Source organism: Calonectris borealis, chromosome 22, assembly GCF_964195595.1.
Source record: "Calonectris borealis chromosome 22, bCalBor7.hap1.2, whole genome shotgun sequence".
NCBI lineage: Eukaryota > Metazoa > Chordata > Aves > Procellariiformes > Procellariidae > Calonectris > Calonectris borealis.
The window spans coordinates 2,042,034-2,065,004 of record NC_134333.1 but is presented as its reverse complement, the minus strand read 5'-3'; the positions used below and the strand labels follow the sequence as shown (position 1 = coordinate 2,065,004).

The following is a 22,971-nucleotide window of genomic DNA, read 5'->3' as shown; positions in this document are numbered from 1 at the left end:
TTGACCTGACTCAGGGTATCGCCAAAAATCAGCAACATGGGAAATGATGGGACACTATTGATAACAAATGGGGAGTACGAGCTTAACAGAACTAATCAACAAGGTAGAAATTACCAAGCAACTATATCATAAGTATGAAAGAAGTCTTTAAACATAACAAAACCTTGGCTAGTGAGGAAAGGGTAAGCAGAGGTGGGCTTTTTATTTAAGGGGATAGCTAGTGGTAAAGGGGAAGAACTTGGGAGGGGAAAGGAATATCAGGTGAAGCAACTCATGTGATGGTAACTGTCAGATGGTACATCTGTCAAACAATCCTGCTCCTGATCGGTGGAGTTCGGAACAGGAGAAGAAACCTGTTGCTGTCATAACCATACTTGTGTCTGACACCTTCATGGTTGAGAGACCTGGTGTCTTTTCCTTAAACTTGGTGAGGGAACACCTAGGGGACAGGAAAGGCATTCTGACTTCCTAGTGAAGAACTCTCTTTTACCAGCATCTTGTGCTACTTTAGATGCTCTGGACTACAACATGAACAGGGCTAGTAGATACGGCTTAGGGGCTCCACAAGATTCAGCTCCTGTACAGTAGGAGCTGCAGGCCAAGCTGAACGTACCAGAACATCTCAATGGAATCACCCTTCTGACTTTCAAAAATGGCTTAAATAGAAGTGTTCTAGGGTATCAGAGCCATTGTCATGATTTGGGTGATACAACACAGGATGTACCATATACCTTCTGGAGCAGCAGCTGGAGACAAAATGGCATAGCCTGGGACGTCTAAAAAGGCCCTAAATTCCCTGGAAACATTATTGCCCCAATATATTCTTTGAGTAATGAAGAGAAGTAAGTGTGTTCAAGGCATTGTTCATCTGAAAGATAGTCTGCTTAACAGGCAGGGATTCATGCCATAGAATCGCCAACAGGATGTCAGAAATGTCTGTATCTCCTTGTGATACCAAAAGCAGCTTAGACCACTTGTCTAGAACTGGCAAAATTAATTCCTCTCTCCTTTCTGTTCAGTGATTTTCAGTGGACTTTTGTCCCTTGGATTTACTAATCACACTTTCTGTTATTAACAGCAGCGAAGGGAAATAACACAGGAGAGCTTTCTTTGGCATCCCGTACATTAAAGATCACAATATCCTGCTGGTATCAGCTCACTAACTGTCACTATCACATTGCATTGAGCCTCCTCATTCTCACCCTCAAGCGTTCCATCCTGTGCCCAAGAGGGCTGCACACACGAGCAAGTTTGAACATGTTTTTATTGGTGGTCGGAAAGCAGAGCAGGAGGTAGCACTGTTGGGCAGCAGTGGGAGGAAGGGAATAATGTGCAAATGTGCATGCTTGGGACCTGCTTTTTTACCTTACCACGGAGACATTCCTTAGTGCAGAAGCCTGTGCGTATGCCATGAGGGCATCGCTGACTCCATTTCAGCTGCCCCTGGAAGCCTCTGAGCGTCAGCAGATTTTTGATGCATTGTGGAAACGGGGCACTGAGCATTTTAGTCAGAGGAGGGAGAGTCAGGGAGGTCTTGGAGCGCAAACTTCCTCAGCTCTTCACGTATCCAGGCTTCAAAATAGGACACTGGTAAATACTTCAGGGAAGATGCGATATTTGTGTCCATAAGAAACACTGCCATGAGCCTTCCCATTGCAGACTAATGGGCCACCAGAATCACCCTGTGAGGTAAAAGGAGTGGGAGAGGTCAGACATGTCAGAGCACAGCTTCCCTGCCCTAAGGAAGAAACTGGCCCTCTTGCCTCCCTCCGTGTAAAGAACCTCCTCTTTCGACCATCTCCCTCCAGGCCCAGCTCCACAGGGCTTGTAGCTGCCTCACTACTCCTCTAAGCCGATCCGTGAAGCAATTCAAACCTGGAGTCTGTCTGAGGTTCCGAAACTGCCTTCACAACCCTGAAAAGAAGAACGTAGTCCTACTTTAGACATGTGGGCATATCCGAGCCATCCCACTGTGTCAGGAGGATATGACAAAGGATTTACATGAGATCTGGAGCCTGCTGGAGCAGTGGCTAGACTGGGTAGAATATCCCCAGGTACGTAAAAAGGCACACGATGCTGACAGTTGGGCAATTGCACCCCGGTTCAGTCAGCACATCAGCTTCAGAGCTCCTGAGAGGAGCCTCGGCACATCATTCTGAAGTATCCAGTTCATTTTAATCCCCCTCGTCCCCCACCTGAGAACCAACCTGACTGTTTAGTCCCAACCTCAATCCCAAGCTTGGAGCCCGAAACAACACTTACACAGAAGTAGATTTCTTGCCATCCTCATCACCAGTGCAGATCATAGACTGACACAGATAGTTTCTTTTGAAAGACTCCTCACACACTTTGTCATGCTGCACCTTCAGGTCCATCTCCATCAGCACACTAGTCTTATCCCATGTCATCAATGTCCAGCCCCAGCCAGCCACTTTGCATATAGTTCCCGGTTCCACACGCTCGTTGTGGCTGGGCAAGGGGATACGACTCACTTCCTCAGTTTGGTCCTTGGCTTCAGCTGCCAAGCAGAGAGAACACAGGGTTAGAGCAGGCAAAGGAATGGGAACAAGTCCATGGTGTCGTGGTTTAAGTCCAGCCAGCAACTAAACACCATGCAGCCGCTTGCTCAGCCCCCCACTCCAGTAGGATGGGGGAGAGAATCGGGAGGGCACAAATAGGAAAACTCACGGATTGAGATAAAAACAGTTTAATAACTGAAATAAAACAAAGTAGAACAGTAATAATAACAATGATAACAACAACAATAATAGAATATACATAGCAGGCGATGCACAATGCAACTGCTCACCACCCGCTGACCGACACCCCATGTGTCCTGAACCGTGAGAACCGCCCCCCGCCTCCCCAGCTTTTATACAGAGCATGACGTCATATGGTATGGAATACCCCATTGGCCAGCTGGTTCAACCGCCCTGGCTATGCTCCCTGCCCCAGCTTCCTGTGCACCTGGCAGAGCATGCAAAGCCAAAAAGTCCCCAGTGCACGTACCACTCAGCAACAACCAAAACATCAATGGGCCATTAACGCTCCTCTCATACCAAACCCAAAACACAGCACGCCCCACCAGCCACCAGAAAGAAAGTTAAGTCTCTCCCAGATGAAAGCAGGACACTGATGTTTTCCATGGGACTCTGGCCTTAAGTAACACAAAAATCTGGTCCACAAAACTGTGTAGACCTAGCAGGAGGAAAAGTGAGTAAATAATCTCAGGAGGTGTATAATCCTTTCAGTAGACAAAGGGAAGACTAGGCAAAGGAGTTCCGGTTTAGACATCTGTTTTACAGATTTTGAAAGTTAAGTAAGAGAAGTGTACTACTGAAAGGCAAACTTGGATTGAATTCTTAGTGAGACTATTATAAAGCAAGCACTTTAAGCACATCTTTTTTTGGGGGGAGTGCTCTTCGAAGCATGGAAGAAAATCTGAAGTTTATATGAGGTACTACATTTTTTCTGTTGCTGCTAGGCTCAAATCAGTTGTTGCACGTGCTGAAATTGAGCACACACTTCACATTACCCTCAAGTAATCCCTGCAGTCCTCTAGTTCCAAACAGAAATACAGCTATGCCTAACAGAAGCTCCACTGGTATGCCATTTGTCATCATCAGAGATGACAAGGCAGAGATTGTCCAGATCTTATCCAAGACTGTGCAGCTTGAAGAGCCAAAATTCCAACTGTATCAAAGGAGGAGCGCTCTGTGGGTATCCGATTGTCAAGTGGAGACTCACAATTGCCAAAGCTGGAAGCTGGTGACTTCTGGCACCAGCAGGAAGGCTCCTGCTCCACCTGAAGATTTGAAGTTATGGAATACATTTAGTATGCTCAGAAAAGAGGAGGGAGAGCATGAAGGAGTGAGAGCTCTGTCAAATGAAGCATGAGAGCCAGATGAGCCTGACCACCAACAGAAGGAAGAGGTGAATGATAGTAGTGAGAGACTCCATGCTGCAGTGGGCAGACACCCCCATCTGCCAATCTGATCGCTTGTCTAGGGAGGTTTGCTGCTTGTTGGGGGCTTGGATTTGGGAGACCTTGTGGAGAGATAGCTGTTGCTTGCGTGGCCCTCAGGTTATCACCCCCCACGGCTCCTCATCGTGGGCACTAAGGAAACTGCCAAGTGAGACCTGAAGTGTCAAGCACAGCTACATCTGGCGAGGGATGTGAAGGGCAACAAAAAGGGCTTCCATAGGTCTATCAGCAGCAAAAGGAAGACTAGGTAAAATGTGGGCCTGCTGCTGAATGGGGCAGGAGTCCTGGTGACAAAGGACATGGAAAAGGCTGAGGTATTCAGTGCTGCCTTTGCTCACTCTTTACTGTTTAGACTGGCAACCCCTGGACCCTGAGACCAGTGGGAAAGTCTGGAGCAAGGAAGTCCCTTGTCCTTGGCAACATGTAAACAAATTGCATCAGGTTAAGGAACATGCAAACAAATTGGACATAGGCAAGTCCGTGGGACCTGATGGGATACACCCACTGGTGGAGCTGGTTGATGTCATTGCAAGGCCACTCTCAACCATCTTTGGAAGGTCATGGCAATAGAGGGAGGTTTCTGATGACTGGAAGAAAGGTGCCATTCCTGTCTTCAGAAAGAGCAGGAAGGAGGATCCAGGAAGCCTCAGGTCAGCCAGCTCAGTCCCTGGGAAGGTGATTGAGCAAATCCTCCTGGAAGACCAGCATAAGAAGCTGATGAGGAGTAGTCAGCATGGATTTATGAAGGGCAAATCATGCTTAGCCAACATGAAAGCCTTCTACAATGAGATGGCTGTCTTGGTGGATGAACAGAGAGCAGCAGATGTTGTTTACCATCCTCTTAGTAAGGCTTTTGACACTGCCTCCCATCACATCCTCATGGACAAACTGAGGAATTATAGTCTAGCTAAGTGGACGGTGGGGTGGATTGAAAACTGCCTGAACTTGTGGGCCCAGAGAGCTGTGTTCAGTGGCATGAAGTTCAGCTGGAGGCCAGGCACTAGTGGTCTACTACAGGACTAAATTCTAAGTCTGATACTTTTAACATCATCATTAATGACTCAGATGATGGGACCAAGTGCACCCTCAGCAAGTTTGCAGATAATTTGAAACCGGGAGGACTGGTTGGGTAAAGTCTTGACAGGCTGGAGAAATGGACCAACAGGAGCCTCATGAAGTTCAGCAAAGGGAAATGCAAGGTCCTGCACGTGGAGAGGAATAACCCCAGGCACCAGGACAGCCTGGGGACAGACCAGCTGGAAAGCAGCTTTTCAGTCAAGACGTGGGGATCCTGGTGAACACCAAGTTGAACATGAGCCAGCAGTGTTCCCTTGTGGCAAGGAAGGCTAATGGTATCCTGGGCTGCATTAGGAAGAGCACCACCAGCAGGTCGAGGGAGGTCCCTTCTTCTCAGCACTGGCGATGCCACAGCTGGAGTACTGTGTCCGGTTCTGGGCTCCCCAGTATGAGAAAGATGTGGACATACTGTAGGGGGTCCAGAAAGGGGCCACAAAGATGATTCAGGGACTGGAGCATCTTTCATATGAGGAGAGACTGAGAGAGCTGGAACTGTTCAGCCTGGAGAAGAGAAGGCTCAGTGGGGATGCTGTCAATTTGTATAAATACCTCATGGGAGGATTCAAAGAAGATGGAACCCGACTCTTGTCAGTGATATCTACTGAAAGGACACGAGGCAATGAACACAAATTCAAATACAAGAAATTCCATGTAAACATAAGAAAAAACTTTTTTACTGTGAGGATGGCTGAACACTGGAACAGGTTTCCCAGAGAGACTGTGGAGTCTGCATTCTTGGAGCTATTTAAAAACCCAGGGGGATATGGCCCTGAGCAACCTGCTGTATCTGACCCTCGTTTGAGCACAGGAGGTGGGCTAGGTGATCTCCAGAGGTCCCTTCCAACCTTAACTGAATTTCTCTGAAAATGGCCAAAGTAAAACACTGCTTCTTGCATGTCATTTTAGACAGTTATGACATTGTTATGAACATTTGAGTTACTCACCTTAAGGTCTCTTCATGAGTGAGAAAGAAGAACTTCACAGGTGCTCTTCACAGAAACATTTAGGTATCTGCTTAAAGATGTGATGAAACTTTGTCTGGAAATGCCTCTCCATTGAATAGAAATCTATGGCAGCATGAGCGTGGACTGTAGAAGTCCAATTTTGGTCAGGTGAATCTCTGCCAGTACCACAGGGGAAAGTTTAAATATCACGTCAGTGAATGTGGACTGATCTTCTTCACATTAGATTCCTTGAGATGTGGAAGCATCAGAGATGATATCTTAAACTCAGAGGCAGGGGGCTATCAAAACTCCTGGGGGAATAATTGAGGTGACTGAGATGCTGTCAAGTATCTGAGACAACGAAGACACAGCTATGAGTGATGAACAGAACCAGCAGGAGATTGGTACTCTTCTGGAGTGTCAGCCACAAGGCAGGTGAGATCCTCCGAGGAATCTAAAATAGCACTGTACCTCTATGCTTAGGTGCATGGCTAGCTTTCCTGATGTCTTTCATTGGCAGACAATGACTATTTTATTGGGAGGGGTATTCTTATTTTAATTATCCTTTTATTTCTTCCAAGACAGTCTCACCTTGTTCCCACAAAGAAGAGTTTACTTATGTGAAGGCAGGTCCTTGCATAGACTTGGTGGGTTATTGTGCTGCTTCGTTGGTTTTTTTATTTTTTTTTTTTAAATTTAACATTCTTTTCTGCTTGCCCCATGTTTCCCTTAGGGGACTGACAGGAGCGTCAGCCAGCCACAAGGAAATCCAGACCTTCTTGTCTCTCATATACATAACCATTTGTGAGATCTTGAACATGCAACTAAAATAACCACGCTGACATTTTGGAGGGATTCACTCGTGTCAGATGCACTTTACTAACGGGCTTCTGGGAAGGTGGTGTTACCGCACTCGTGTGTAGCTGCTGTGGCCAGGGAGTACAAGTGAAGCCTGCACCAGGCAGATTCAAGGCTCACGCTCACACTCAGGTCCAAACTTCGTGCTTGTCCACACTGCCTGTGCGTTAGTGCTGGCTCCAGATTGCAATACGCCAGCTGATCTTTCCACCTGGGAAACTCGGGGACAGCAGGGTGGGCAGAGCAGGTGCAAGAGCAGATCTGGCTCGCCCTCACGTCTGCTGCTACAAGCAGTCTGTACGCCAGTGCCTGTGGCTCTTTCGGTGTGAGAACTTAGACTTAAGATTTAGACATAAAAATCCAGATGAGGAACGGCTCAGCTCCAGTTCCTGAAATAAGTGCATGCCAGCACATATGTTCTTCCAAACGTAAATTTAGTAGAAGATAAATCATATTGTGCTAACCATCATTGCTGGTTGACAACAGACTTCAAGGAAAAGAAAGTAAATATTAAATATGGCACCTTTCATGGACCTGTTATCCTGTTCTCTTTCTCTTTTTATAAAATTCAGATTTCCCACAGAATTTTTTTTCTTTTTTTTTTTTTTGTTCTCCTTTCATATTGAAATCTTCACCTGGAAAATTTAGATTTTAATGACTCTGAAACACAAAATGCATTCCCACAGTATTTTCTTGGTAATACTGGAACAAATCACATCACGCTTCACTCAAATCATCACTACATTTTTTATTCCTTTATTCCTTTATTTATTCATTCATTCATTTATTTATTTATTTTTAAATTCAAAATGGGAATGAAGTATTTGAGGCATATTAGAAAATTTGCATTTACTCCAAACTATATTTCCGCTCCTCCTCCTGCTACTTTGCTTCATGGAACTTTTCTTCCAAGATGAATACAAAGGCCATCTGAATCCTGGTATGGTTGTGCAGCTGTCCAGGTGTGAATGCTCAGTGTTAGGTGGTTTTATTGTCAACAGAGAGAAATACTCGCTTTGGCACATGGTTCCTCTCACCAGCTTAAACAGCTTCTTTAGGATAAGAGGAATGAGGTCAGTGTTTCTACAGATTTCACTGAATGCAGGGACTACATCTTCATTAATTCCCGTGTCAATTACTGTCTAATCAGCTGTTTGGTAAGACAAATTCCACTCGGATGTAACTTTTATCGTCTCTTTCTTAGAGAGTCATTCAGATACTTTCATGGCTTATCAGCCCGCTCTTCTTCTACTAGACCTTCAGTTGTGTGCTGTGAGTGATCCTAAGGAAGTCTTCGAGACATTGTTGAATATATTGTCAGGCAAGTGAACGATGCTGAGATTTCTAACCATTTGTTTTCTCAGTAACATGGTTTTACAAATGGCGATTCCTTTGTTGTGCCTTCTCATATTTTCCTTTTCTTCTTTTCTCTCTTTTTAAGAAGACAAGGAAAAAGTGCATCCTACCAACTGTGCATTGAGATGTGTAATACTTGGGCAATGAAAACAAAGGAGGAAAGAATGGAGAGCTGTGCTGAACTGGGCAAAGAGATAGAAAAGGAATTTGGAGGCAGGTATTGTACATTAGTGATTATCATGACAATGATGCCCTCTTCATCCCCGGTAGAAATGCCCACCTGCATTTGTAGTAAAAAGTTGCCCTGTAGGTTGCCATCTATCTGTTTCTTGAGTGTGACTGGTTTTTGTGCTTTGTCTCCACTTGGTCTTCCTCAGTGTGTCTTGGAGAAGAAGGTACTCTAGAAGGAGTGTTACAATCATCCCATGAAAACCTCCTAGGCAAGTTTATCTCCTTTTTAATATCTTTGATTACTCTTTGTATTGTATGTGCTTTGAAAAAAATCACCTTTGGGGTTTTGTGAACTTGAATTCCAGTGTAAATCTTGGGTAAAGCCACTGTAGGAAGATTTGGTGGAACTCATATTGCAGAATACGTGCCAGTGATATTCTCGTCCAGGGACTAGTTTCCAATATCCACAAAGCTTTTAAGTCTCATGAAAGCACTTAGAATCTGCCTCCCTAAGTAAATAAAAAAAGAGGCCTAATCCTGAACAATCACTGGTTTGCATCTGTCCGTGCTCCTGACTGAGCCTGTGTTGTCAGCAAGATTTCTCAGACATGCCAAACTGATGAAGTATAGGGTCTCGGCAGCTGCAGGTAGTGGATTACTGAGTGGATTGCTGCTGGACACCTAGGGTGCCCTCATGTCAAGTGTCGTTTGGAACTCCCATCACTAGAGAAATTTTGAAATTAAAAAGTCATGAGCCAAGACATCTGAAAGCAAAACTGGATTTTCTTTAATGGGCAACTCCATTCTTACTGTGGTGTTTTTTGTGGCGGCTAATCAGCATTTCTGCCCTTTTATCGAAACTGAAGCTTGTTTTCAATGAACTGAACTCATTTAGCTTGTATCTGCAATATTTAATAGCCTCGGTTGTGGGTGAAATGAGGATTATTTGGATTTGCACCAAAGAGAGCAGGAAGAGGTCTAAGCAAGACACAAATAAGTTGCAAAGTAAAATTTCACACTGAAATTCCTCAAATACATTTGCAATGTTAGGTGATACATTACGTGTTTAGATCCAGGGCTCTGCTAGTTCCATCAGCCACAGTGTATGTGCAGTTTTTGGACAGTTCCTTCTGGAGTGAACCGACTAGTGCTCTGAGATTAAATCTGGACATTGCAGACAGGTCTTTTTTCTCTCCAATGCCTGTTCCAAGGAGTGTGTTCACAGATAAGGCCTGGATCTCTGTCTGTGCAGTACAGTCCTCCAAACTCTTTCACTGGGCTGATCTTCTCACGTTCTTCTCACATGATTTCTTGATGCTCTCATGGCTTTCAGCTAATATTCCCCTACCTCGTACAGGTCATTCTACTGGGCTGTAGCATGGCTCTCACTTTCAGCTGGAAAGAAGATGAAGGGAAATAGCAATCCCCCTGAACCACAAGAATGCTGTAAGAGGCCCAGAAAAGGTCAGGCCCCACTCTTGTGCAGCACTGGTGTAACCAGTCCATTCCAGAGCCTGTGAGCCTCAAGCCTGGCAAATATGCCAGCTGGTGTAGGGCCCAAGTCCTGCATAGTTTGTGCCTTGAGTGACTTATTCAAATCTGTTTCAGCTGTACTAAGACTCCATCGGTCTCTAGATTCCATCGCCTGCCCTAGCTGGATGTGCACTTATGATAATGGAAGCTTTGCCACCTAGCGTGTAAGTAGAAACCTGCATTTAGACAACTGCAGTTAGGTGTCATGATCTCTAGCTGGCTCATGCATTCATTTCTCTGCTCAAAGATCTTCTTATCTTAAAATGATGGTTGCATAATTCTAGGGTTGTGATCTCTTGACCTTCAAAAAGCCCATCAGGAATTCTGGTCTGCAATTGACCACAGTCAGAGAGAGAGGTCAGAGGGATTTGGATTCCTCTTGTCAGAATACAGCTGGACATCTGGTTGGGCAGGAGAGGCAAGGAGAGGGAGGTTTCAATACATTTTTGGGGTGCATCATGAGTGAAGACCAATGGACTCTTTTGGGGCTGGTCATATATATATATATGTTTATATTTGTCTTATGAAATCTCTTTTTTTTTTTTCATTTGATTAGCTAACATTCAACCCTCTGACCCTTTTGGTCAAAACCAAAATCATCTCTTTGATTGATGCTGGCCTGGCAATAAATTCTGCCTATCCTCTGGTCCTTTGAGCACAGTGGTGAACAGATCTGATCATTTCCTTTGGTTTCAGCTCTGGAGATCCTTTTGAGGTACGTGTGTGGCTATGGCTTTGGAGAACCTCCTTTTGTGTCATTGGGTTGGAGACTGCAGAAATGCATTACAATCATTGTCAAAGCAATTTTCAAAGAAATGTCTGAACAGATTCTGGCAGGTTGGTACGCTGATCATCGCATTGTTTGGGCTTCTTTTCTAGGCAGTTGGAGAAACAGATACTTGTAGAATGTGAGCCATTTTTGTCTTGTTCATAGGTATTGTATGGTAACCTACCAAGGTTATCAAGCTGTCAGGCTATCAAGGGTGCGTCGGGGGAAAGCTCACAAATTTTGTATCCTCCCTTTTTTCCTTAGGGCTAACTTGGATTTTTCTGCCTGTAAGTGACATTACTCCTTCCTTAAGGGCAGTTGATGACATTCATCAAAGAGAACCTCGTGCTGTTGAGCAGGGTGAGGACACATGATGTTGACATTGGATTCTTTCATATTGTTGGGGGAATTAGGTGAGGGAAGGACACTATACAAAACTATCACCATTCCTTGTTGTAGTTTGCGTTCCTTCCTAACATAGTATTTGATTTGGAATTTCTTTTGGAGGTTGACTCAAGTTGATGAAGTTTAGTGTCTTGTGAGAATTTAAAATGTGCTGGGATATTCAAATTGCTGCTTCTCTGGGTATTTTCAGCCATGTTCACTTTAGGGACAGTGGAGGCAGCTGCATGCGGAGGCTCTGGCTCCTTTGGGCATCTTACAGTAGTCATTGAAAATAGATTAACTGATCTCTTCAAGTGCCCATTTCTGTCTGACTACAAATAAGATTGTCAAGGAGCAGTGAGGGCCAGGTCCTCCCTAAGGGACAGGGAACCAGGCTCAATAACATGACCAGCAGGGCAGGGGCTTCACCAGCCAGGGTCCAGCCCTGCAGCACCGGAGAGAGACAAGCAGGGCAGTCCGAGGACGGCAGACAAGGTCAGTCAGGAGTCCAGATTATCAGGCAAGTCCATGGTGAAAAGGCAGGTCCAGGGTCAAGCTGGGAAGTCAGTCCACGGGTCAGGGTGTGGATCAATGGAGTCCATGGCCAGGCACATCTGTGGCTGAGCTGAACACCGCTACTTGTACAACATCAGTGAGACCCCTGGGCCAATGGGAAGGGTCCTGGGAGGCCCCAGGACCATTAGGGCCTATTAAGTGTGTTCAGGACCCTGGCAGTAGCCTTCCATCCCAGCAAAGTGTGTCCTCATGTCTGGGAGTTTGCTTTGTCCGTCACTCCAGCCATCCCTAGCACAATGACAGTCAGGAAGTCTGGTGAGAAGATGATAGATGCTGAAAGGAGGGTTCAACCCTAGTCCAGCACATTTTGAGAATGCTCAGCTAAGAAGTTTCTCCTTACCTTTACAGGATGCTGGAAGCTGGGTGAGTGCCTCAGTGTCAGGGGCTTTGCGACCAAGCCTCTCAAGGCAAAACTGGCACTTCTGGACCATCCAAAACTTGGTGGACTTGAACCACACAGGCCTGAAGCCATGCAACCAGAGCAGCTGGCAGGGAACCAGGTTGCAAGAGGGAGAGAACAACGTGGAGGAGTCTGGAGGCAAAGAATCTGGGGAGAGAAGTGGGGAGATGGAGCTTAGACTCATGGGTATTAGAGGTAGGCAAAAGGGTGGTCAGGCCCACAGGATAGGGGGCTGCAGATGGTGAGGAGGCATCGGATGAACAAGTCCCGCTTTCCCCTCCCAGTCCTATCCCCACCGTTTCTGGCCTTACCACGGTGCCAGGCATCCCTCTGTTTCATGCGTACTGCCACACTGGATGTGAAGGGGGACGGAACCCCCAGGCTGACGCTGGACTTAACTGCGCTGTGCCGGATGTCCTTCTCTGCCCTGCTTGTCCCCTCCCAGGCCAGTTTCCACAGCAGGTGCATCATGGCCATGCGGTGCACAGGCAGCCTGCAGGGGCAGGGAGTTAGTCCTTGGTTCCACCTCGGGGAGGGGCAAGGGACACGTGCAGTAAAGAGGAGAGGGCAGTGGGGTAATGTTCACCCAGGTCCTCTCCCAAGGTCAGGGCAGACGGGACAAGGGGGGAGCACTGGATGCCCAGAATCTCTTCCCACCTCCGGCTGCAGTGGGAAGCAAAGGGGCACCTGCTGCCCCTCCTCCAGACCTTGCCACTCTGCCTCATGGGCAAGTCTGTTACCCTCTCACCTGCCATCTGATGATGGGGACAGTGAGAACCTGAGTGTGTAATCGAAGGACTGGCTGCCCACGTGGTACTGAAGGGTCACTGCTCCCTCACCCCCCTCTGGATCCTGGTGGCAGAAGGGAAAGAGTCAGACAGAAATGTTCATCTGCAAGGCAGCCTGGCTGCCTAGGTTCCCTCCCTGCTCTCCTAAGGTGGTAGATGTCCATGGTTGGAGCAGAAGCAGTGGTGTCTCTGGGGAAAGAAGGGGTTCACAGAGCCCTGATCCTGGTCTCTCTCAGGTCTAATGGAGGTGAAGGACTCTCAGTGCTGGGAAGGTGAAACAGGGAGTGGGTCCTTTACCTTCCAGAAAGCCCTGCCCCAGTGCATACAGTTCCTGGCTCACTCTCACCTGTGCTTGCCCATGGATTTGGGCATAGATGGATCTCTGATGTCCCTGGAAGATCATCTCAGGAGCTTTTCTGATCATTGACACCTCCAGGCCAGGTGGAAGGTCCCAATGTAGTGAGATCCCACTTGCCAGAGGCTGCAGAGCGCGCTGCAGGCATTTCACTGCCTGGTAAGGGGAAGCAGAGAGCACAGACCACTTGGGTTCCCTCCCAGTTCTGGGAGGGGGGGGAACTTGGAGGGGCTCTCTGAGTTGGAGTGGATGGTGGTATTTGGATTGCCTTGCATGTCTAGAAGAGCCATGGGAGATGTTGAATAGAGCAGAGGACTACCTGGGTCATTACCTCGGATGTCATGTCCATCCTGGAGTGGATGCACACACATTCACCTTTGGTCTCCAGGGCCATGGCCTGGGAAAGGTTGAAGCTGTCACATCTGTTAGTAGGAAAACAGAAACACCTGTACAGGAAAAGAGGGGGAGGTTAGAGGTGGGACGAAGGTGAGAGGCACGAAGGACAAGGGTGGTACAAAGGACAAAGTCTGGAGAGGTAAGAATGCTTCTGATCGTAGAAATGAAACTGACTCAGAGTTTTCCCATTCACTCCGGGGTGAGAGACATTGCCTGCTGGACAGGGAGATAGTGAGAACGGGTTTTGGGCCCACAGAGCACACGGAGGTATTGCAGGGTGAGGGGGAAGAGGAAAAGTTCTAAGAGCAGGGGAAGATTGGGAGAGGAGGCCCGCTAGATGAAGAGTATAGGCAGTCTTAGTGAGGTAAGGAAAGTGTGTGTGGGCGTTGTTGCTGAAGTTCCATCGAGGTAAAGAGAAGATCTGGGGCCATGGTGGTGCATTTCCCCCCACCTCTCCTGGGCCGCTCTATGATCTCAGGAACTCCCGTTAGGCCTTGGCCTTTGTGTAATGCGTTGGGCGGTGAAGCGTCCCTTGACCATACCAGGAACTCTTGCATGGCTGAGGTGGGGAACAGCACTCACTGTACTGGGAACTCCTGCTGCCTGGCCAAGGTGCGGAACAAGAGCGGGGATAATTCGTCATCCCCTGACACCCTTATCTGAGCCATAGCTCAAGTGGAAATGTGCCAATTTTACTGAAAACTTGAGAATTTTAGTAACTACCACCTTGGACTGTGGCCAGGATGGAAGTTTATGGATGACTAAAGCCAATCATCTTGCAACCCTATAAACAGAAGTCCTAAGTGAGACCCTTTGAGTTCTCCTGGACCGCAGCGGGCTGCGCCCAGCATCTGCCTCTGAGTGGGAGCCTCTCAGAGCTCGCAAACTCTCAGGTTTGCAATATTCGGAGGACCGTCGCCGAAAGCTGACGACGGGGCCTAGGCTGAAACACTCCTTGAGGCTCAACCCCTCAGCCGTTGAGAAATGCCGAGACATTTGACGTAAATATTTCACTGGACTTGGGGGGAATTTTTAACAGGTATATCTTTTGTACAATTATATATATTTCTCTGTGTGTGTGTGTGTGAATTGATTTAGATAACCGATAGTAAGCATAATCTGTAATTAAGTCACTGTTGTGATTGTAGTAAATTCTATTAACTCACTTTGTAAATGTTAAATTAGTCAATGATTACGTGTTGCTAAAATCTTGTGATGTACCTTAAAACTGTGAATGAATCTTAGACTGCTGCTAGACACGTATAATCCCTTAGGCATAAACTGTTGACCAAGTCTGGGACTAGGATTGGATCCAGCCGCGCCTAAGCTCCATCAGGAGTTTAGAAAGGAAGTGGGTCTGCTCTGAACCTCATGACTTAATGGGAGGGTCTCCCTTACCCTTTTGCGTCTTCGGACTCTGTATAAATCATTCTAGCTCGACTCTAACCCAATTTTCCTTTGGATGTTTCATCCATGTAGTAAGTGATAGAGTGAACCTTGCCATCGAACTCTGTTAAGTCACACTTTTATAAATTTCTATTAAAACCACTTTTTGCTAGTACCTTTGATGGTGGTTCTTTAAGCGACCTCTAAACCACTCATTCGCGACAGGGGCAGACTAGGATCTGGGAGAATGTTTGAAGGACTCTGACAGTCAGGGGGAGAGGAAGGTTGTGAATTAGCGTGTTAGGGGACAGGAACAGGGCTCCCCCATTACCTGTGCTGGTCCCGGTAACGGTAGACCTCAGCCATGACAGCTTCCTCTTCACTGGAGATCTTCCTTTGGATGAAGATGAAAAGCTGAGGGAGAGAGGAGGGGAAGCAAAGATTGCCAGGGCTGGGCACCCCTGTAGAGGAAAGACACCCTCCTAAAACGCAGGAAGCCTTCCCCATTTGCTCCCTTACCCTCTCGCGCCCTCTGGCCTTGAAACAGGACAAGAGATTGGGTGTCTCCTTTCATTAACACCAGGACACCTCTTAGCACAAAGGGGCACCCCACAAGGAAGATCCACCTTCCCCAAGTGCAGGCAAATTCCACAGAAGCCCTCCCACACTGCCCACCCTGCCATGAGGATGCCCCCTGACACGCGAACTCCCAGTGCAAACAGCAGCAGAATATCTCACCCTGAGCCCTGAAGTCTACCTTGACGCCATTGTTTACACCCATTCCCCTCCCCATAACCCTTTGGCCCTGGTACCTGACGGGGGCGCCCATGAAGGAGACGGGTGCTGTAGATAGACTTTAGGAGACCCAACAGGTCACAGCCCCCCAGATCAGGGCAGATGGAGGAGATGCGCCCCACTGCATGGTCCATGCTTTCCTGCGTGTATTCCACACTCTGCCTGTGGGAGGGCACCCAGAGTGTCAGAGGGAGGAGAACCTGGCCCACGGCTACCCTCACATGGCCACTCCCTAGCAAAGCCTTACCCCACTACCAGTGCTGCAGAAGCACCCTGAAAAGAGGACTTACCCTCTCACTGTCCCCAACATATCCTGCCCCATAACTGCCTTCCAGCAAGAGCTTGTCCCATAGTTTCACGTAGAAAAGTCATACTTTACTTACCTCTCGGCCCTGCCCCATCATCACCCCCAACTCACGGATAGAAGGCTTTGAAAGTGGCCCCAAAACTGTAGATGTTGAAGTAACAGCCCAGAGGCAAACTCTTCAGGAGGAAGAGCAGTGTGTTCTGGGGCCAGATGGAGGGATGGGCAGAGCTCAGATGGGGAAGCCAGGCAGAACATCCGCCCACGTGAAGCAGCTTCCCTCTCTCCCCACCAGCTGGGCATGACCGGTATGGACAACCCCCCCCAAAGACCTCCTCTGGTGGTACCTGTGCATCCTGGAAGAGGCTGCGGTCCATGAGAAAGAGCAATTCCCCAAGCTGGCCTGGATGGGGCACCACCTCAGGAATGTTGGGCATCAGTGTCACCATGGCCACAGGGTCTCCCAGCAGAGAGCCTGGAGTGTGTGGCAGGAAACAAGGAGGATTTTTAGGCTGGAGCCCGCTTCCCTGTCTCTTTGCTTTTGTCCTCCACATAGCCCTCAGCTCTGACTTATTGCCTGAAAAGCCCCTCAGATCCCCCCAGTCTCCCTGACACCCTCTCCCTAACCCCCACTTCCACCGTCCTCACTCACCAGGTGGGGCTTTGGGATCTCTCCTCTCCACTACAGCACTGAGAGTGTGAGACCCTCTGTAATACACCAGCAAGTTCAGACCATCCCACATCCAGGGTGGCAATTTCAAGGAGACCTGAGGACAAGTAGGGTGTGGGGAGGAAAGAGAACCAAATAAAAGGAGTGAGGAATCCTAAGGAGCGTCAGCAGGCTGCAGACCCTTCCCTCCACTCGCCCGTTGGGACTCGAGCATCTGGCAGGGCCATACCTCAGCAGATGTCTGATCTGGAGCTGTGTATTGCAGAGGGGTGTAGCTGCTGTTAACGGCTATGTGGGATACACCATGGGCTGACTTCAGACAGATGCTGAAGTGCACGTTTTCGGGCCTCTCCTCCTCAGAAGAGAACCAGCCTGCAGTGAGAAAGAGGTGTGAGAAGGTGAAAGAAGAGACCCTGGGGCATGTCTGTTGTTGGTAGGGGGGAAACGTGGCATCTGAGACACCCTTCAGACACCATCCCACCTGGTGGATCTGTAGACTCACACTGTGGTTTGTACAGGGATCTGTGGCGATCTCTTGCTGTGAGACATATGGGGAGACCCGTGGGCGTTCCTGACTGTGAGGTGCAAGGGGGAATATTCAGATTCTCTCACTGAGGCACGTGTGCAGATATGGGGGTCCTCCACCCAGAGGGATGCTGGGGAGTGATGCTGGGGGATGCATCGGGGGGATCACTCACCAATGTATTTTCTCGAGGGGAACAGCTCGCATGGCCAGCAAAACTGGGCAGCTCCATCAGGCTGCAGTGGCAGCTCCTGGACATAGCACAGGGTGATGGTCACCTCCCTGTTAAGAGGCAGGGTCCCCAAGAAACAAGCGAAGACAGGACCCCAAAGATCCCACTGGTCCTGCAGGTATCTTAAATTCTCCATGCCTGAAGTGGCTTTACACAGCTGCTGGGCCTGCCACAGAGGGAGAAAAATGTGTCACTGAGGTCTTCACAGGATTCATAAAATCATAGAATTGTTTAGGTTGGAAAAGACCTTTAAGAACATCAAGTCCAACTGTTAAGCTAGCACTGCCAAGTCCACTAGCACTAAACCATGTCCCTAAGCACCACATCTACACGTCTTTTAAATACCTCCAGGCCTGGAGACTCAACCACTTCCCTGGGCAGCCTGTTCCAATGCTTGACGACCCTTTCAGTGAAGAAACTTTTCCTAATATCCAACCTAAACCTCCCCTGGCTCAACTTGAGACCATTTCCTCCTGTCCTATCACTTGTTACTTGGGAGAACGAACCGACACCCACCTCGCCACAACCTCCTTTCAGGTAGTTGTAGAGCACGATAAGGTCTCCCCTCAGCCTCCTTTTTTCCAGGCTAAACAACCCCAGTTCCCTCAGCCACTCCTCACAGGACTTGTTCTCTAGACCCTTCACCAGCTTTGTTGCCCTTCTCTGGACACGCTCCAGCACCTCCATGTCTTTCTTGGAGTGAGGGGCCCAAGACTGAACACAGCATTCGAGGTGCGGCCTCACCAGTGCCCAGTACAGGGGCACGATCCCCTCCCTCCTCCTGCTGGCCACACTATTTCTGATACAGGCCAGGATGCCGTTGGCCTTCTTGGCCACCTGGGCACACCGCCGGCTCATGTTCAGCCAGCTGTCAATCAGCACCCCCAAGTCCTTTTCTGCCGGGTACCTCTCCAGCCACTCTTCCCCAAGCCTGTAGCGTTGCATGGGGTTGTTGTGGCCCAAGTGCAGGACCCGGCACTTAGCCTTGTTGAACCTCGTACGACTGGCCTCAGCCCATCGATCCAGCCTGTCCAGATCTCTTTGTAGAGCCTTTCTACCCTCAAACAGATGAACACTTCCGCCCAATTTCGTGTTGTCTGCATACTTCCTGAGGGTGCACTCGATCCCCTCATCCAGATCATTCATGAAGATATTGAACAGAACTGGCCCCAATACTAAGCCCTGGGGCACACCACTTGTGACCAGCCACCAGCTGGATTTAACTCCATTCACCACAACTCTTTGGGCCTGGCCATCCAGCCAGTTTTTTACCCAGTGAAGAGTACACCCATCCAAGCCATGAGCAGCCAGTTTCTCCAGGAGAACGCTGTGGGAAACGGTGTCAAAGGCTTTACTAAAGACTAGGTAGACCACATCTACAGCCTTTCCTTCATCCACTAAGCAGGTCACCTGGTCATAGAAGGAGATCAGGTTAGGCAAGCAGGACCTGCCTTTCATAAACCCATGCTGACTGGACCTGATCACCTGGTTGTCCTGTATGTGCCGTGTGATGGCACTCAGGATGATCTGCTCCATAACTTTTCCTGGCACCTAGGTCAGACTGACCAGCCTGTAGTTCCCCGGATCCTCCTTCCGGCCCTTCTTGTAGATGGGCATCACATTTGCTAACCTCCAGTCAACTGGGACCTCCCTGGTTATCCAAGACTGCTGGTAAATGATGGAAAGTTTCTTGGTGAGCACTGCTGCCAGCTCCCTCAGTACCCTTGGGTGGATCCCATCCAGCTCCATAGACCTGTGTGTGTCTACGTGGTGTGGCAGGTCGCTAACCATTTCCTCCTGGATTATGGGGGCTTCATTCTGCTCCCTGTCCCTGTCTTCCAGCTCAGGGGGCTGGGTACCCAAAGAACAACTGGACTTACTCTTAAAGACTGAGGCAAAGAAGGCATTAAGTACCTCAGCCTTTTCATCATCCTTTGTCACTGTGTTTCCCCCCACATCCAACAAAGGATGGAGAGTCTCCTTAGCCCTCCTTTTGTTGCTAATGTATTTAGAGAAACATTTTTTATTGTCTTTTATGGCAGTAGCCAGATTAAGTTCTAGTTGGGCTTTGGCCCTTCTAATTTTCTCCCTGCATAACCTCATGACATCCTCGTAGTCCTCCTGAGTTGCGTGCCCTTCTTCCAAAGGTCATAAGCTCTGCTTTTTTTCCTGAGTTCCAGCCAAAGCTCTCTGTTCAGCCAGGCTGGTCGTCTTCCCTGCAGGCTTATCTTTCGGCACATGGGGACAGCCTGCTCCTGCGCCTTTAAGATTTCCTTCTTGAAGGATGTCCAGCCTTCCTGGACTCCTTTGCCCTTCAGGACTGCCTCCCAAGGGACTCTGTTAACCAGGCCCCTAAACAGGCCAAAGTCTGCCCTCTGGAAGTCCAAGGGAGCAGTTCTGCTGACCCCCCTCCTTACTTCTCCAAGAATCAAAAACTCTATCATTTTGTGATCGCTGTGCCCAAGACAGCCTCAACCATCACATCACCCACAACTCCTTCTCTGTCCAAAAACAAAAGGTCCAGTGGGGCGCCTTCCCTAGTTAGCTCACTCACCAGCTGTGTCAGGAAGTTATCTTCCACACACTCCAGGAACCTCCTTAGACTCTTTCCTCTTTGCTGTATTGTATTTCCAGCAGACATCTGGTAAGTTGAAGTCCCCCACGAGAACAAGGGCTAGCGATTGTGAGACTTCTGCCAGCTGCTTACAGAATATTTCGTCTGCCTCTTCATCCTGGTTGGGTGGTCTATAACAGATCCCATCATGATATCTGCCTTGTTGGCCTTCCCCCTGATTCTTACCCATAAACACTCAACCCTATTGTCACCATCCTTAAGCTCTAGACGATCAAAACATTCCCTAACATATAGGGCTACCCCACCGCCTCTCCTTCCTTGCCTATCCCTTCTGAAGAGTTTATAGCCATCCATTGCAGCACTCCAGTTGTGCGAGTCATCCCACCACGTTTCCGTGATAGCAACTATATCATGGTTTTCCTGCTGCACAATGGCTTCCATTCTGTCACCTCCACCCTTCATCCCAATCTGCGGACCACCCCCTCCCACCACATTCCCAGTACCTCCTCCTTCTCCCAGAGCATTGCTTCAATACGAGTGTCCCCCATGGTAGCGTAGAAGGTGTGTACAACAGTGTCAGAGTCCACAGGAAAGATGAACATGGTCTCCTTGGGGACTTGCTGCATATTGCGGAAAAGCAGCTCAGACTCTACATCGGCTACAAAGTCCTGGATGGTTACATTTACTGTCACGGTTTCCAGCTCCACTTCAGGATAGGAAGAAAAGAACAAGGCAAGTTTATCTCATTTTTAATATCTTTGATTACTCTTTGTATTGTATGTGCTTTGAAAAAAATCACCTTTGGGGTTTTGTGAACTTGAATTCCAGTGTAAATCTTGGGTAAAGCCACTGTAGGAAGATTTGGTGGAACTCATATTGCAGAATACGTGCCAGTGATATTCTCGTCCAGGGACTAGTTTCCAATATCCACAAAGCTTTTAAGTCTCATGAAAGCACTTAGAATCTGCCTCCCTAAGTAAATAAAAAAAGAGGCCTAATCCTGAACAATCACTGGTTTGCATCTGTCCGTGCTCCTGACTGAGCCTGTGTTGTCAGCAAGATTTCTCAGACATGCCAAACTGATGAAGTATAGGGTCTCGGCAGCTGCAGGTAGTGGATTACTGAGTGGATTGCTGCTGGACACCTAGGGTGCCCTCATGTCAAGTGTCGTTTGGAACTCCCATCACTAGAGAAATTTTGAAATTAAAAAGTCATGAGCCAAGACATCTGAAAGCAAAACTGGATTTTCTTTAATGGGCAACTCCATTCTTACTGTGGTGTTTTTTGTGGCGGCTAATCAGCATTTCTGCCCTTTTATCGAAACTGAAGCTTGTTTTCAATGAACTGAACTCATTTAGCTTGTATCTGCAATATTTAATAGCCTCGGTTGTGGGTGAAATGAGGATTATTTGGATTTGCACCAAAGAGAGCAGGAAGAGGTCTAAGCAAGACACAAATAAGTTGCAAAGTAAAATTTCACACTGAAATTCCTCAAATACATTTGCAATGTTAGGTGATACATTACGTGTTTAGATCCAGGGCTCTGCTAGTTCCATCAGCCACAGTGTATGTGCAGTTTTTGGACAGTTCCTTCTGGAGTGAACCGACTAGTGCTCTGAGATTAAATCTGGACATTGCAGACAGGTCTTTTTTCTCTCCAATGCCTGTTCCAAGGAGTGTGTTCACAGATAAGGCCTGGATCTCTGTCTGTGCAGTACAGTCCTCCAAACTCTTTCACTGGGCTGATCTTCTCACGTTCTTCTCACATGATTTCTTGATGCTCTCATGGCTTTCAGCTAATATTCCCCTACCTCGTACAGGTCATTCTACTGGGCTGTAGCATGGCTCTCACTTTCAGCTGGAAAGAAGATGAAGGGAAATAGCAATCCCCCTGAACCACAAGAATGCTGTAAGAGGCCCAGAAAAGGTCAGGCCCCACTCTTGTGCAGCACTGGTGTAACCAGTCCATTCCAGAGCCTGTGAGCCTCAAGCCTGGCAAATATGCCAGCTGGTGTAGGGCCCAAGTCCTGCATAGTTTGTGCCTTGAGTGACTTATTCAAATCTGTTTCAGCTGTACTAAGACTCCATCAGTCTCTAGATTCCATCGCCTGCCCTAGCTGGATGTGCACTTATGATAATGGAAGCTTTGCCACCTAGCGTGTAAGTAGAAACCTGCATTTAGACAACTGCAGTTAGGTGTCATGATCTCTAGCTGGCTCATGCATTCATTTCTCTGCTCAAAGATCTTCTTATCTTAAAATGATGGTTGCATAATTCTAGGGTTGTGATCTCTTGACCTTCAAAAAGCCCATCAGGAATTCTGGTCTGCAATTGACCACAGTCAGAGAGAGAGGTCAGAGGGATTTGGATTCCTCTTGTCAGAATACAGCTGGACATCTGGTTGGGCAGGAGAGGCAAGGAGAGGGAGGTTTCAATACATTTTTGGGGTGCATCATGAGTGAAGACCAATGGACTCTTTTGGGGCTGGTCATATATATATATATGTTTATATTTGTCTTATGAAATCTCTTTTTTTTTTTTCATTTGATTAGCTAACATTCAACCCTCTGACCCTTTTGGTCAAAACCAAAATCATCTCTTTGATTGATGCTGGCCTGGCAATAAATTCTGCCTATCCTCTGGTCCTTTGAGCACAGTGGTGAACAGATCTGATCATTTCCTTTGGTTTCAGCTCTGGAGATCCTTTTGAGGTACGTGTGTGGCTATGGCTTTGGAGAACCTCCTTTTGTGTCATTGGGTTGGAGACTGCAGAAATGCATTACAATCATTGTCAAAGCAATTTTCAAAGAAATGTCTGAACAGATTCTGGCAGGTTGGTACGCTGATCATCGCATTGTTTGGGCTTCTTTTCTAGGCAGTTGGAGAAACAGATA

The 22,971-nt window shown here is 47.8% G+C and overlaps 1 protein-coding gene across 1 annotated transcript; it reads right to left on the bottom strand.

Moving 5' to 3' along the window:
* Positions 1 to 1,847: 1,847 nt before the first annotated feature.
* Positions 1,848 to 21,381, bottom strand: LOC142091722 (von Willebrand factor A domain-containing protein 5A-like). The gene is made up of 20 exons (XM_075171102.1): positions 21,351 to 21,381; positions 20,581 to 20,819; positions 17,446 to 17,668; positions 16,977 to 17,119; positions 16,730 to 16,844; positions 16,425 to 16,552; positions 16,192 to 16,280; positions 15,791 to 15,935; positions 15,310 to 15,392; positions 13,528 to 13,642; positions 13,188 to 13,352; positions 12,802 to 12,905; positions 12,365 to 12,546; positions 11,994 to 12,200; positions 5,612 to 5,663; positions 4,491 to 4,678; positions 3,748 to 3,805; positions 3,536 to 3,693; positions 2,263 to 2,518; positions 1,848 to 1,914 (listed from the first exon to the last, which is right to left on the bottom strand). The coding sequence occupies exons 1-20, from the start codon at positions 21,379 to 21,381 to the stop codon at positions 1,848 to 1,850; spliced, it is 2,748 nt and encodes a 915-aa protein (XP_075027203.1).
* Between the last annotated feature and the right edge of the window lie 1,590 nt (positions 21,382 to 22,971).